The following is a 16636-nucleotide window of genomic DNA, read 5'->3' on the forward strand; positions in this document are numbered from 1 at the left end:
CGTCACTCTCCAACAGTACTTTGAATATGATCAGTTTAACAGGTTCTAACAGGCATCTCTGACGTCACTCTCCAACAGTACTTCGAATATGATCAGCTTAACAGGTTCTAACAGGCATCTCTGACGTCACTCTTCAACAGTACTTCGAATATGATCAGTTTAACAGGTTCTAACAGGCATCTCTGACGTCACTCTCCAACAGTACTTCGAATATGATCAGCTAACAGGTTCTAACAGGCATCTCTGACGTCACTCTCCAACAGTACTTCGAATATGATCAGTTTAACAGGTTCTAACAGGCATCTCTGACGTCACTCTCCAACAGTACTTCGAATATGATCAGCTTAACAGGTTCTAACAGGCATCTCTGACGTCACTCTCCAACAGTACTTCGAATATGATCAGTTTAACAGAGATCTAACAGGCATCTCTGACGTCACTCTCAACAGTACTTCGAATATGATCAGTTTAACAGGTTCTAACAGGCATCTCTGACGTCACTCTCCAACAGTACTTCGAATATGATCAGTTTAACAGGTTCTAACAGGCATCTCTGACGTCACTCTCCAACAGTACTTTGAATATGATCAGTTTAACAGGATCTAACAGGCATCTCTGACGTCACTCTCCAACAGTACTTCGAATATGATCAGTTTAACAGGTTCTAACAGGCATCTCTGACGTCACTCTCCAACAGTACTTCGAATATGATCAGTTTAACAGGATCTAACAGGCATCTCTGACGTCACTCTCCAACAGTACTTCGAATATGATCAGTTTAACAGGATCTAACAGGCATCTCTGACGTCACTCTCCAACAGTACTTCGAATATGATCAGTTTAACAGGTTCTAACAGGCATCTCTGACGTCACTCTCCAACAGTACTTCGAATATGATCAGTTTAACAGGTTCTAACAGGCATCTCTGACGTCACACTCCAACAGTACTTCGAATATGATCAGCTTAACAGGTTCTAACAGGCATCTCTGTCGTCACTCTCCAACAGTACTTCGAATATGATCAGTTTAACAGGTTCTAACAGGCATCTCTGACGTCACTCTCCAACAGTACTTCGAATATGATCAGTTTAACAGATGATCTAACAGGCATCTCTGACGTCACTCTCCAACAGTACTTCGAATATGATCAGTTTAACAGGATCTAACAGGCATCTCTGACGTCACTCTCAACAGTACTTGAATATGATCAGTTTAACAGGTTCTAACAGGCATCTCTGACGTCACTCTCCAACAGTACTTCGAATATGATCAGTTTAACAGGTTCTAACAGGCATCTCTGACGTCACTCTCCAACAGTACTTCGAATATGATCAGTTTAACAGGATCTAACAGGCATCTCTGACGTCACTCTCCAACAGTACTTCGAATATGATCAGTTTAACAGGATCTAACAGGCATCTCTGACGTCACTCTCCAACAGTACTTCGAATATGATCAGTTTAACAGGATCTAACAGGCATCTCTGACGTCACTCTCCAACAGTACTTCGAATATGATCAGTTTAACAGGTTCTAACAGGCATCTCTGACGTCACTCTCCAACAGTACTTCGAATATGATCAGTTTAACAGGTTCTAACAGGCATCTCTGACGTCACTCTCAACAGTACTTCGAATATGATCAGCTTAACAGGTTCTAACAGGCATCTCTGACGTCACTCTCCAACAGTACTTCGAATATGATCAGTTTAACAGGTTCTAACAGGCATCTCTGACGTCACTCTCCAACAGTACTTCGAATATGATCAGCTTAACAGGTTCTAACAGGCATCTCTGACGTCACTCTCCAACAGTACTTCGAATATGATCAGTTTAACAGGTTCTAACAGGCATCTCTGACGTCACTCTCCAACAGTACTTCGAATATGATCAGTTTAACAGGTTCTAACAGGCATCTCTGGCGTCACTCTCCAACAGTACTTCGAATATGATCAGTTTAACAGGTTCTAACAGGCATCTCTGACGTCACTCTCCAACAGTACTTCGAATATGATCAGTTTAACAGGATCTAACAGGCATCTCTGACGTCACTCTCCAACAGTACTTCGAATAGGATCAGTTTAACAGGTTCTAACAGGCATCTCTGACGTCACTCTCCAACAGTACTTCGAATATGATCAGTTTAACAGATGATCTAACAGGCATCTCTGACGTCACTCTCCAACAGTACTTCGAATATGATCAGTTTAACAGGGATCTAACAGGCATCTCTGACGTCACTCTCAACAGTACTTCGAATATGATCAGTTTAACAGGTTCTAACAGGCATCTCTGACGTCACTCTCCAACAGTACTTCGAATATGATCAGTTTAACAGGTTCTAACAGGCATCTCTGACGTCACTCTCCAACAGTACTTCGAATATGATCAGTTTAACAGGTTCTAACAGGCATCTCTGACGTCACTCTCCAACAGTACTTCGAATATGATCAGCTTAACAGGTTCTAACAGGCATCTCTGACGTCACTCTCCAACAGTACTTCGAATATGATCAGTTTAACAGGTTCTAACAGGCATCTCTGACGTCACTCTCCAACAGTACTTCGAATATGATCAGTTTAACAGGTTCTAACAGGCATCTCTGACGTCACTCTCCAACAGTACTTCGAATATGATCAGTTTAACAGATGATCTAACAGGCATCTCTGACGTCACTCTCCAACAGTACTTCGAATATGATCAGTTTAACAGGTTCTAACAGGCATCTCTGACGTCACTCTCCAACAGTACTTCGAATATGATCAGTTTAACAGGTTCTAACAGGCATCTCTGACGTCACTCTCCAACAGTACTTCGAATATGATCAGTTTAACAGGTTCTAACAGGCATCTCTGACGTCACTCTCAACAGTACTTCGAATATGATCAGTTTAACAGGATCTAACAGGCATCTCTGACGTCACTCTCCAACAGTACTTCGAATATGATCAGTTTAACAGGTTCTAACAGGCATCTCTGACGTCACTCTCAACAGTACTTCGAATATGATCAGTTTAACAGGTTCTAACAGGCATCTCTGACGTCACTCTCCAACAGTACTTCGAATATGATCAGCTTAACAGGTTCTAACAGGCATCTCTGACGTCACTCTCCAACAGTACTTCGAATATGATCAGTTTAACAGGTTCTAACAGGCATCTCTGACGTTACTCTCCAACAGTACTTCGAATATGATCAGCTTAACAGGTTCTAACAGGCATCTCTGACGTCACTCTCCAACAGTACTTCGAATATGATCAGTTTAACAGGTTCTAACAGGCATCTCTGACGTCACTCTCCAACAGTACTTCGAATATGATCAGCTTAACAGGTTCTAACAGGCATCTCTGACGTCACTCTCCAACAGTACTTCGAATATGATCAGTTTAACAGATGATCTAACAGGCATCTCTGACGTCACTCTCCAACAGTACTTCGAATATGATCAGTTTAACAGGTTCTAACAGGCATCTCTGACGTCACTCTCCAACAGTACTTTGAATATGATCAGTTTAACAGGATCTAACAGGCATCTCTGACGTCACTCTCCAACAGTACTTCGAATATGATCAGTTTAACAGGTTCTAACAGGCATCTCTGACGTCACTCTCCAACAGTACTTCGAATATGATCAGTTTAACAGGATCTAACAGGCATCTCTGACGTCACTCTCCAACAGTACTTCGAATATGATCAGTTTAACAGATGATCTAACAGGCATCTCTGACGTCACTCTCCAACAGTACTTCGAATATGATCAGTTTAACAGGATCTAACAGGCATCTCTGACGCCACTCTCCAACAGTACTTCGAATATGATCAGTTTAACAGGATCTAACAGGCATCTCTGACGTCACTCTCCAACAGTACTTCGAATATGATCAGTTTAACAGATGATCTAACAGGCATCTCTGACGTCACTCTCCAACAGTACTTCGAATATGATCAGTTTAACAGGTTGTAACAGGCATCTCTGACGCCACTCTCCAACAGTACTTCGAATATGATCAGTTTAACAGATGATCTAACAGGCATCTCTGACGTCACTCTCCAACAGTACTTCGAATATGATCAGTTTAACAGGATCTAACAGGCATCTCTGACGTCACTCTCCAACAGTACTTCGAATATGATCAGTTTAACAGATGATCTAACAGGCATCTCTGACGTCACTCTCCAACAGTACTTGAATATGATCAGTTTAACAGGTTCTAACAGGCATCTCTGACGTCACTCTCCAACAGTACTTCGAATATGATCAGTTTAACAGGTTCTAACAGGCATCTCTGACGTCACTCTCCAACAGTACTTCGAATATGATCAGTTTAACAGGTTCTAACAGGCATCTCTGACGTCACTCTCCAACAGTACTTCGAATATGATCAGTTTAACAGGTTCTAACAGGCATCTCTGACGTCACTCTCCAACAGTACTTCGAATATGATCAGTTTAACAGGATCTAACAGGCATCTCTGACGTCACTCTCCAACAGTACTTCGAATATGATCAGTTTAACAGGATCTAACAGGCATCTCTGACGTCACTCTCCAACAGTACTTCGAATATGATCAGTTTAACAGGATCTAACAGGCATCTCTGACGTCACTCTCCAACAGTACTTCGAATATGATCAGTTTAACAGGTTCTAACAGGCATCTCTGACGTCACTCTCCAACAGTACTTCGAATATGATCAGTTTAACAGGTTCTAACAGGCATCTCTGACGTCACTCTCCAACAGTACTTCGAATATGATCAGCTTAACAGGTTCTAACAGGCATCTCTGACGTCACTCTCCAACAGTACTTCGAATATGATCAGTTTAACAGGTTCTAACAGGCATCTCTGACGTCACTCTCCAACAGTACTTCGAATATGATCAGCTTAACAGGTTCTAACAGGCATCTCTGACGTCACTCTCCAACAGTACTTCGAATATGATCAGTTTAACAGGTTCTAACAGGCATCTCTGACGTCACTCTCCAACAGTACTTCGAATATGATCAGTTTAACAGGTTCTAACAGGCATCTCTGACGTCACTCTCCAACAGTACTTCGAATATGATCAGTTTAACAGGTTCTAACAGGCATCTCTGACGTACTCTCCAACAGTACTTCGAATATGATCAGTTTAACAGGTTCTAACAGGCATCTCTGACGTCACTCTCCAACAGTACTTCGAATATGATCAGTTTAACAGGTTCTAACAGGCATCTCTGACGTCACTCTCCAACAGTACTTCGAATATGATCAGTTTAACAGGATCTAACAGGCATCTCTGACGTCACTCTCCAACAGTACTTCGAATATGATCAGTTTAACAGGATCTAACAGGCATCTCTGACGTCACTCTCCAACAGTACTTGAATATGATCAGTTTAACAGGATCTAACAGGCATCTCTGACGTCACTCTCCAACAGTACTTCGAATATGATCAGTTTAACAGGATCTAACAGGCATCTCTGACGTCACTCTCAACAGTACTTCGAATATGATCAGTTTAACAGGTTCTAACAGGCATCTCTGACGTCACTCTCCAACAGTACTTCGAATATGATCAGTTTAACAGGTTCTAACAGGCATCTCTGACGTCACTCTCCAACAGTACTTGAATATGATCAGCTTAACAGGTTCTAACAGGCATCTCTGACGTCACTCTCCAACAGTACTTCGAATATGATCAGTTTAACAGGTTCTAACAGGCATCTCTGACGTCACTCTCCAACAGTACTTCGAATATGATCAGCTTTAACAGGTTCTAACAGGCATCTCTGACGTCACTCTCCAACAGTACTTCGAATATGATCAGTTTAACAGGTTCTAACAGGCATCTCTGACGTCACTCTCCAACAGTACTTCGAATATGATCAGTTTAACAGGTTCTAACAGGCATCTCTGGCGTCACTCTCCAACAGTACTTCGAATATGATCAGTTTAACAGGTTCTAACAGGCATCTCTGACGTCACTCTCCAACAGTACTTCGAATATGATCAGTTTAACAGGATCTAACAGGCATCTCTGACGTCACTCTCCAACAGTACTTCGAATAGGATCAGTTTAACAGGTTCTAACAGGCATCTCTGACGTCACTCTCCAACAGTACTTCGAATATGATCAGTTTAACAGATGATCTAACAGGCATCTCTGACGTCACTCTCCAACAGTACTTCGAATATGATCAGTTTAACAGGATCTAACAGGCATCTCTGACGTCACTCTCCAACAGTACTTCGAATATGATCAGTTTAACAGGTTCTAACAGGCATCTCTGACGTCACTCTCCAACAGTACTTCGAATATGATCAGTTTAACAGGTTCTAACAGGCATCTCTGACGTCACTCTCCAACAGTACTTGAATATGATCAGTTTAACAGGTTCTAACAGGCATCTCTGACGTCACTCTCCAACAGTACTTCGAATATGATCAGCTTAACAGGTTCTAACAGGCATCTCTGACGTCACTCTCCAACAGTACTTCGAATATGATCAGTTTAACAGGTTCTAACAGGCATCTCTGACGTCACTCTCCAACAGTACTTCGAATATGATCAGTTTAACAGGTTCTAACAGGCATCTCTGACGTCACTCTCCAACAGTACTTCGAATATGATCAGTTTAACAGATGATCTAACAGGCATCTCTGACGTCACTCTCCAACAGTACTTGAATATGATCAGTTTAACAGGTTCTAACAGGCATCTCTGACGTCACTCTCCAACAGTACTTCGAATATGATCAGTTTAACAGGTTCTAACAGGCATCTCTGACGTCACTCTCCAACAGTACTTCGAATATGATCAGTTTAACAGGTTCTAACAGGCATCTCTGACGTCACTCTCCAACAGTACTTCGAATATGATCAGTTTAACAGGATCTAACAGGCATCTCTGACGTCACTCTCCAACAGTACTTCGAATATGATCAGTTTAACAGGTTCTAACAGGCATCTCTGACGTCACTCTCCAACAGTACTTCGAATATGATCAGTTTAACAGGTTCTAACAGGCATCTCTGACGTCACTCTCCAACAGTACTTCGAATATGATCAGCTTAACAGGTTCTAACAGGCATCTCTGACGTCACTCTCCAACAGTACTTCGAATATGATCAGTTTAACAGGTTCTAACAGGCATCTCTGACGTCACTCTCCAACAGTACTTCGAATATGATCAGCTTAACAGGATCTAACAGGCATCTCTGACGTCACTCTCCAACAGTACTTCGAATATGATCAGTTTAACAGGTTCTAACAGGCATCTCTGACGTCACTCTCCAACAGTACTTCGAATATGATCAGCTTAACAGGTTCTAACAGGCATCTCTGACGTCACTCTCCAACAGTACTTGAATATGATCAGTTTAACAGAGATCTAACAGGCATCTCTGACGTCACTCTCCAACAGTACTTCGAATATGATCAGTTTAACAGGTTCTAACAGGCATCTCTGACGTCACTCTCCAACAGTACTTTGAATATGATCAGTTTAACAGGATCTAACAGGCATCTCTGACGTCACTCTCCAACAGTACTTCGAATATGATCAGTTTAACAGGTTCTAACAGGCATCTCTGACGTCACTCTCCAACAGTACTTCGAATATGATCAGTTTAACAGGATCTAACAGGCATCTCTGACGTCACTCTCCAACAGTACTTCGAATATGATCAGTTTAACAGATGATCTAACAGGCATCTCTGACGTCACTCTCCAACAGTACTTCGAATATGATCAGTTTAACAGGATCTAACAGGCATCTCTGACGTCACTCTCCAACAGTACTTCGAATATGATCAGTTTAACAGGATCTAACAGGCATCTCTGACGTCACTCTCCAACAGTACTTCGAATATGATCAGTTTAACAGATGATCTAACAGGCATCTCTGACGTCACTCTCCAACAGTACTTCGAATATGATCAGTTTAACAGGTTGTAACAGGCATCTCTGACGTCACTCTCCAACAGTACTTCGAATATGATCAGTTTAACAGATGATCTAACAGGCATCTCTGACGTCACTCTCCAACAGTACTTCGAATATGATCAGTTTAACAGGATCTAACAGGCATCTCTGACGTCACTCTCCAACAGTACTTCGAATATGATCAGTTTAACAGATGATCTAACAGGCATCTCTGACGTCACTCTCCAACAGTACTTCGAATATGATCAGTTTAACAGGTTCTAACAGGCATCTCTGACGTCACTCTCCAACAGTACTTCGAATATGATCAGTTTAACAGGTTCTAACAGGCATCTCTGACATCACTCTCCAACAGTACTTCGAATATGATCAGTTTAACAGGTTCTAACAGGCATCTCTGACGTCACTCTCAACAGTACTTCGAATATGATCAGTTTAACAGGTTCTAACAGGCATCTCTGACGTCACTCTCCAACAGTACTTCGAATATGATCAGTTTAACAGGATCTAACAGGCATCTCTGACGTCACTCTCCAACAGTACTTCGAATATGATCAGTTTAACAGGATCTAACAGGCATCTCTGACGTCACTCTCCAACAGTACTTCGAATATGATCAGTTTAACAGGATCTAACAGGCATCTCTGACGTCACTCTCAACAGTACTTCGAATATGATCAGTTTAACAGGTTCTAACAGGCATCTCTGACGTCACTCTCCAACAGTACTTCGAATATGATCAGTTTAACAGGTTCTAACAGGCATCTCTGACGTCACTCTCCAACAGTACTTCGAATATGATCAGCTTAACAGGTTCTAACAGGCATCTCTGACGTCACTCTCCAACAGTACTTCGAATATGATCAGTTTAACAGGTTCTAACAGGCATCTCTGACGTCACTCTCCAACAGTACTTCGAATATGATCAGCTTAACAGGTTCTAACAGGCATCTCTGACGTCACTCTCCAACAGTACTTCGAATATGATCAGTTTAACAGGTTCTAACAGGCATCTCTGACGTCACTCTCCAACAGTACTTCGAATATGATCAGTTTAACAGGTTCTAACAGGCATCTCTGACGTCACTCTCCAACAGTACTTCGAATATGATCAGTTTAACAGGTTCTAACAGGCATCTCTGACGTCACTCTCCAACAGTACTTCGAATATGATCAGTTTAACAGGTTCTAACAGGCATCTCTGACGTCACTCTCCAACAGTACTTGAATATGATCAGTTTAACAGGATCTAACAGGCATCTCTGACGTCACTCTCCAACAGTACTTCGAATATGATCAGTTTAACAGGATCTAACAGGCATCTCTGACGTCACTCTCCAACAGTACTTCGAATATGATCAGTTTAACAGATGATCTAACAGGCATCTCTGACGTCACTCTCCAACAGTACTTCGAATATGATCAGTTTAACAGGTTCTAACAGGCATCTCTGACGTCACTCTCCAACAGTACTTCGAATATGATCAGTTTAACAGGATCTAACAGGCATCTCTGACGTCACTCTCCAACAGTACTTCGAATATGATCAGTTTAACAGGTTCTAACAGGCATCTCTGACGTCACTCTCCAACAGTACTTCGAATATGATCAGTTTAACAGATGATCTAACAGGCATCTCTGACGTCACTCTCCAACAGTACTTCGAATATGATCAGTTTAACAGGTTCTAACAGGCATCTCTGACGTCACTCTCCAACAGTACTTCGAATATGATCAGTTTAACAGGTTCTAACAGGCATCTCTGACGTCACTCTCCAACAGTACTTCGAATATGATCAGTTTAACAGGATCTAACAGGCATCTCTGACGTCACTCTCCAACAGTACTTCGAATATGATCAGTTTAACAGGATCTAACAGGCATCTCTGACGTCACTCTCAACAGTACTTGAATATGATCAGTTTAACAGGATCTAACAGGCATCTCTGACGTCACTCTCAACAGTACTTCGAATATGATCAGTTTAACAGGTTCTAACAGGCATCTCTGACGTCACTCTCCAACAGTACTTCGAATATGATCAGTTTAACAGGTTCTAACAGGCATCTCTGACGTCACTCTCCAACAGTACTTCGAATATGATCAGTTTAACAGGTTCTAACAGGCATCTCTGACGTCACTCTCCAACAGTACTTCGAATATGATCAGTTTAACAGGATCTAACAGGCATCTCTGACGTACTCTCCAACAGTACTTCGAATATGATCAGTTTAACAGGTTCTAACAGGCATCTCTGACGTCACTCTCCAACAGTACTTCGAATATGATCAGTTTAACAGGTTCTAACAGGCATCTCTGACGTCACTCTCCAACAGTACTTGAATATGATCAGCTTAACAGGTTCTAACAGGCATCTCTGACGTCACTCTCCAACAGTACTTCGAATATGATCAGTTTAACAGGTTCTAACAGGCATCTCTGACGTCACTCTCCAACAGTACTTCGAATATGATCAGCTTAACAGGTTCTAACAGGCATCTCTGACGTCACTCTCCAACAGTACTTCGAATATGATCAGTTTAACAGGTTCTAACAGGCATCTCTGACGTCACTCTCCAACAGTACTTGAATATGATCAGCTTAACAGGTTCTAACAGGCATCTCTGACGTCACTCTCCAACAGTACTTCGAATATGATCAGTTTAACAGAGATCTAACAGGCATCTCTGACGTCACTCTCCAACAGTACTTCGAATATGATCAGTTTAACAGGTTCTAACAGGCATCTCTGACGTCACTCTCCAACAGTACTTCGAATATGATCAGTTTAACAGGTTCTAACAGGCATCTCTGACGTCACTCTCCAACAGTACTTCGAATATGATCAGTTTAACAGGATCTAACAGGCATCTCTGACGTCACTCTCCAACAGTACTTCGAATATGATCAGTTTAACAGGATCTAACAGGCATCTCTGACGTCACTCTCCAACAGTACTTCGAATATGATCAGTTTAACAGGATCTAACAGGCATCTCTGACGTCACTCTCCAACAGTACTTCGAATATGATCAGTTTAACAGATGATCTAACAGGCATCTCTGACGTCACTCTCCAACAGTACTTCGAATATGATCAGTTTAACAGGATCTAACAGGCATCTCTGACGTCACTCTCCAACAGTACTTCGAATATGATCAGTTTAACAGGTTCTAACAGGCATCTCTGACGTCACTCTCCAACAGTACTTCGAATATGATCAGTTTAACAGGATCTAACAGGCATCTCTGACGTCACTCTCCAACAGTACTTCGAATATGATCAGTTTAACAGGTTCTAACAGGCATCTCTGACGTCACTCTCCAACAGTACTTCGAATATGATCAGTTTAACAGGTTCTAACAGGCATCTCTGACGTCACTCTCCAACAGTACTTCGAATATGATCAGCTTAACAGGTTCTAACAGGCATCTCTGTCGTCACTCTCCAACAGTACTTCGAATATGATCAGTTTAACAGGTTCTAACAGGCATCTCTGACGTCACTCTCCAACAGTACTTCGAATATGATCAGTTTAACAGGTTCTAACAGGCATCTCTGACGTCACTCTCCAACAGTACTTCGAATATGATCAGTTTAACAGGATCTAACAGGCATCTCTGACGTCACTCTCCAACAGTACTTCGAATATGATCAGTTTAACAGAGATCTAACAGGCATCTCTGACGTCACTCTCAACAGTACTTCGAATATGATCAGTTTAACAGGATCTAACAGGCATCTCTGACGTCACTCTCCAACAGTACTTCGAATATGATCAGTTTAACAGGTTCTAACAGGCATCTCTGACGTCACTCTCCAACAGTACTTGAATATGATCAGTTTAACAGGTTCTAACAGGCATCTCTGACGTCACTCTCCAACAGTACTTCGAATATGATCAGTTTAACAGGTTCTAACAGGCATCTCTGACGTCACTCTCCAACAGTACTTCGAATATGATCAGCTTAACAGGTTCTAACAGGCATCTCTGACGTCACTCTCCAACAGTACTTCGAATATGATCAGTTTAACAGGTTCTAACAGGCATCTCTGACGTCACTCTCCAACAGTACTTCGAATATGATCAGTTTAACAGGTTCTAACAGGCATCTCTGACGTCACTCTCAACAGTACTTCGAATATGATCAGTTTAACAGAGATCTAACAGGCATCTCTGACGTCACTCTCCAACAGTACTTCGAATATGATCAGTTTAACAGGTTCTAACAGGCATCTCTGACGTCACTCTCCAACAGTACTTCGAATATGATCAGTTTAACAGGTTCTAACAGGCATCTCTGACGTCACTCTCCAACAGTACTTCGAATATGATCAGTTTAACAGGTTCTAACAGGCATCTCTGACGTCACTCTCCAACAGTACTTCGAATATGATCAGTTTAACAGGATCTAACAGGCATCTCTGACGTCACTCTCCAACAGTACTTCGAATATGATCAGTTTAACAGGATCTAACAGGCATCTCTGACGTCACTCTCCAACAGTACTTCGAATATGATCAGTTTAACAGGTTCTAACAGGCATCTCTGACGTCACTCTCCAACAGTACTTCGAATATGATCAGTTTAACAGGTTCTAACAGGCATCTCTGACGTCACTCTCCAACAGTACTTGAATATGATCAGCTTAACAGGTTCTAACAGGCATCTCTGACGTCACTCTCCAACAGTACTTCGAATATGATCAGTTTAACAGATGATCTAACAGGCATCTCTGACGTCACTCTCCAACAGTACTTCGAATATGATCAGTTTAACAGGTTCTAACAGGCATCTCTGACGTCACTCTCCAACAGTACTTCGAATATGATCAGTTTAACAGGTTCTAACAGGCATCTCTGACGTCACTCTCCAACAGTACTTCGAATATGATCAGCTTAACAGGTTCTAACAGGCATCTCTGTCGTCACTCTCCAACAGTACTTCGAATATGATCAGTTTAACAGGTTCTAACAGGCATCTCTGACGTCACTCTCCAACAGTACTTCGAATATGATCAGTTTAACAGGATCTAACAGGCATCTCTGACGTCACTCTCCAACAGTACTTCGAATATGATCAGTTTAACAGGATCTAACAGGCATCTCTGACGTCACTCTCCAACAGTACTTCGAATATGATCAGTTTAACAGATGATCTAACAGGCATCTCTGACGTCACTCTCCAACAGTACTTCGAATATGATCAGTTTAACAGGATCTAACAGGCATCTCTGACGTCACTCTCCAACAGTACTTCGAATATGATCAGTTTAACAGGTTCTAACAGGCATCTCTGACGTCACTCTCCAACAGTACTTCGAATATGATCAGTTTAACAGGTTCTAACAGGCATCTCTGACGTCACTCTCCAACAGTACTTCGAATATGATCAGTTTAACAGGTTCTAACAGGCATCTCTGACGTCACTCTCCAACAGTACTTCGAATATGATCAGCTTAACAGGTTCTAACAGGCATCTCTGACGTCACTCTCCAACAGTACTTCGAATATGATCAGTTTAACAGGTTCTAACAGGCATCTCTGACGTCACTCTCCAACAGTACTTCGAATATGATCAGTTTAACAGGTTCTAACAGGCATCTCTGACGTCACTCTCCAACAGTACTTCGAATATGATCAGTTTAACAGATGATCTAACAGGCATCTCTGACGTCACTCTCCAACAGTACTTCGAATATGATCAGTTTAACAGGTTCTAACAGGCATCTCTGACGTCACTCTCCAACAGTACTTCGAATATGATCAGTTTAACAGGTTCTAACAGGCATCTCTGACGTCACTCTCCAACAGTACTTCGAATATGATCAGTTTAACAGGTTCTAACAGGCATCTCTGACGTCACTCTCCAACAGTACTTCGAATATGATCAGTTTAACAGGATCTAACAGGCATCTCTGACGTCACTCTCCAACAGTACTTCGAATATGATCAGTTTAACAGGATCTAACAGGCATCTCTGACGTCACTCTCAACAGTACTTCGAATATGATCAGTTTAACAGATGATCTAACAGGCATCTCTGACGTCACTCTCCAACAGTACTTCGAATATGATCAGTTTAACAGGATCTAACAGGCATCTCTGACGTCACTCTCCAACAGTACTGAATATGATCAGTTTAACAGGTTCTAACAGGCATCTCTGACGTCACTCTCCAACAGTACTTCGAATATGATCAGTTTAACAGGTTCTAACAGGCATCTCTGACGTCACTCTCCAACAGTACTTCGAATATGATCAGTTTAACAGGATCTAACAGGCATCTCTGACGTCACTCTCCAACAGTACTTCGAATATGATCAGTTTAACAGGTTCTAACAGGCATCTCTGACGTCACTCTCCAACAGTACTTCGAATATGATCAGTTTAACAGGTTCTAACAGGCATCTCTGACGTCACTCTCAACAGTACTTCGAATATGATCAGCTTAACAGGTTCTAACAGGCATCTCTGACGTCACTCTCCAACAGTACTTCGAATATGATCAGTTTAACAGGTTCTAACAGGCATCTCTGACGTCACTCTCCAACAGTACTTCGAATATGATCAGTTTAACAGGTTCTAACAGGCATCTCTGACGTCACTCTCCAACAGTACTTCGAATATGATCAGTTTAACAGGATCTAACAGGCATCTCTGACGTCACTCTCCAACAGTACTTCGAATATAATCAGTTTAACAGGATCTAACAGGCATCTCTGACGTCACTCTCCAACAGTACTTCGAATATGATCAGTTTAACAGATGATCTAACAGGCATCTCTGACGTCACTCTCCAACAGTACTTCGAATATGATCAGTTTAACAGGTTCTAACAGGCATCTCTGACGTCACTCTCCAACAGTACTTCGAATATGATCAGTTTAACAGGTTCTAACAGGCATCTCTGACGTCACTCTCCAACAGTACTTCGAATATGATCAGTTTAACAGAGATCTAACAGGCATCTCTGACGTCACTCTCCAACAGTACTTCGAATATGATCAGTTTAACAGGTTCTAACAGGCATCTCTGACGTCACTCTCCAACAGTACTTCGAATATGATCAGTTTAACAGATGATCTAACAGGCATCTCTGACGTCACTCTCCAACAGTACTTCGAATATGATCAGTTTAACAGGTTCTAACAGGCATCTCTGACGTCACTCTCCAACAGTACTTCGAATATGATCAGTTTAACAGGTTCTAACAGGCATCTCTGACGTCACTCTCCAACAGTACTTCGAATATGATCAGTTTAACAGGATCTAACAGGCATCTCTGACGTCACTCTCCAACAGTACTTCGAATATGATCAGTTTAACAGATGATCTAACAGGCATCTCTGACGTCACTCTCCAACAGTACTTCGAATATGATCAGTTTAACAGGATCTAACAGGCATCTCTGACGTCACTCTCCAACAGTACTTCGAATATGATCAGTTTAATAGATGAATAAGTTCTGCTCTTTTAGCTGGATATAAAAAACAACTCATGGTGTTGTTGTATTATATGGTACTTATTGGCTACATTAGTTCATATTACAAAAAGGAGAGAGGGAGGAAGACTTGATACTGAACTGAACAGGGTCCTCAACTAGCTAAATGTGTATCTTCTCACTTCTTCCTCTCTGTCTCTGTGTTCTACCCATCTCCTATAGTTATATTGTCTCTGTGTTCTACCCATCTCCTATAGTTATATTGTCTCCGTGTTCTATCCATCTCCTATAGTTATATTGTCTCTGTGTTCTACCCATCTCCTATAGTTATATTGTCTCTGTGTTCTACCCATCTCCTATAGTTATATTGTCTCTGTGTTCTACCCATCTCCTATAGTTATATTGTCTCTGTGTTCTACCCATCTCCTATAGTTATATTGTCTCTGTGTTCTACCCATCTCCTATAGTTATATTGTCTCTGTCTCTGTGTTCTACCCATCTCCTATAGTTATATTGTCTCTGTGTTCTACCCATCTCCTATAGTTATATTGTCTCTGTGTTCTACCCATCTCCTATAGTTATATTGTCTCTGTGTTCTACCCATCTCCTATAGTTATATTGTCTCTGTGTTCTACCCATCTCCTATAGTTATATTGTCTCTGTCTCTGTGTTCTACCCATCTCCTATAGTTATATTGTCTCTGTCTCTGTGTTCTACCCATCTCCTATAGTTATATCGTCTCTGTCTCTATTCTTCCTGTTGGCTGTGTCCCATTTCTCCATTCTTCCAGTTGGCTATGTCCCATTTCTCTCTTCTTCCTGTTGGCTATGTCCCATTTCTCTCTTCTTCCTGTTGGCTATGTCCCATTTCTCTCTTCTTCCTGTTGGCTATGTCCCATTTCTCTCTTCTTCCTGTTGGCTGTGTCCCATTTCTCCCTTCTTCCTGTTGGCTATGTCCCATTTCTCCCTTCTTCCTGTTGGCTATGTCCCATTTCTCTCTTCTTCCTGTGTGGTAATATCTGTGTGCTCTCTCCCTCCAGGTACCAGGTAACTTCCACGTGTCAACCCACAGTGCCACAGCCCAGCCTCAGAGCCCTGACATGACACACCTCATACACAAGCTGGCCTTCGGGGAGAAACTACAGGTCAGTACAGTTCTATAGACACCCTCTATCTGAAACTACAGGTCAGGACAGTTCTATAGACACCCTCTATCTGAAACTACAGGTCAGTACAGTTCTATAGACACCCTCTATCTGAAACTACAGGTC

At 41.8% G+C, this 16636-nt stretch overlaps 1 protein-coding gene across 1 annotated transcript in view; it reads left to right on the forward strand.

Moving 5' to 3' along the window:
- Positions 1-16636, forward strand: part of ergic1 (endoplasmic reticulum-golgi intermediate compartment 1) — a 124365-nt gene that overhangs the window by 71633 nt on the left and 36096 nt on the right. The window contains exon 6 of the mRNA XM_045212553.1: positions 16406-16510. Coding sequence (XP_045068488.1) covers positions 16406-16510 — 105 coding nt within the window. The remainder of the gene's footprint in view (positions 1-16405; positions 16511-16636) is intronic.

Source organism: Coregonus clupeaformis, unplaced genomic scaffold (assembly GCF_020615455.1).
Source record: "Coregonus clupeaformis isolate EN_2021a unplaced genomic scaffold, ASM2061545v1 scaf0022, whole genome shotgun sequence".
Taxonomy (NCBI): Eukaryota; Metazoa; Chordata; class Actinopteri; order Salmoniformes; family Salmonidae; genus Coregonus; species Coregonus clupeaformis.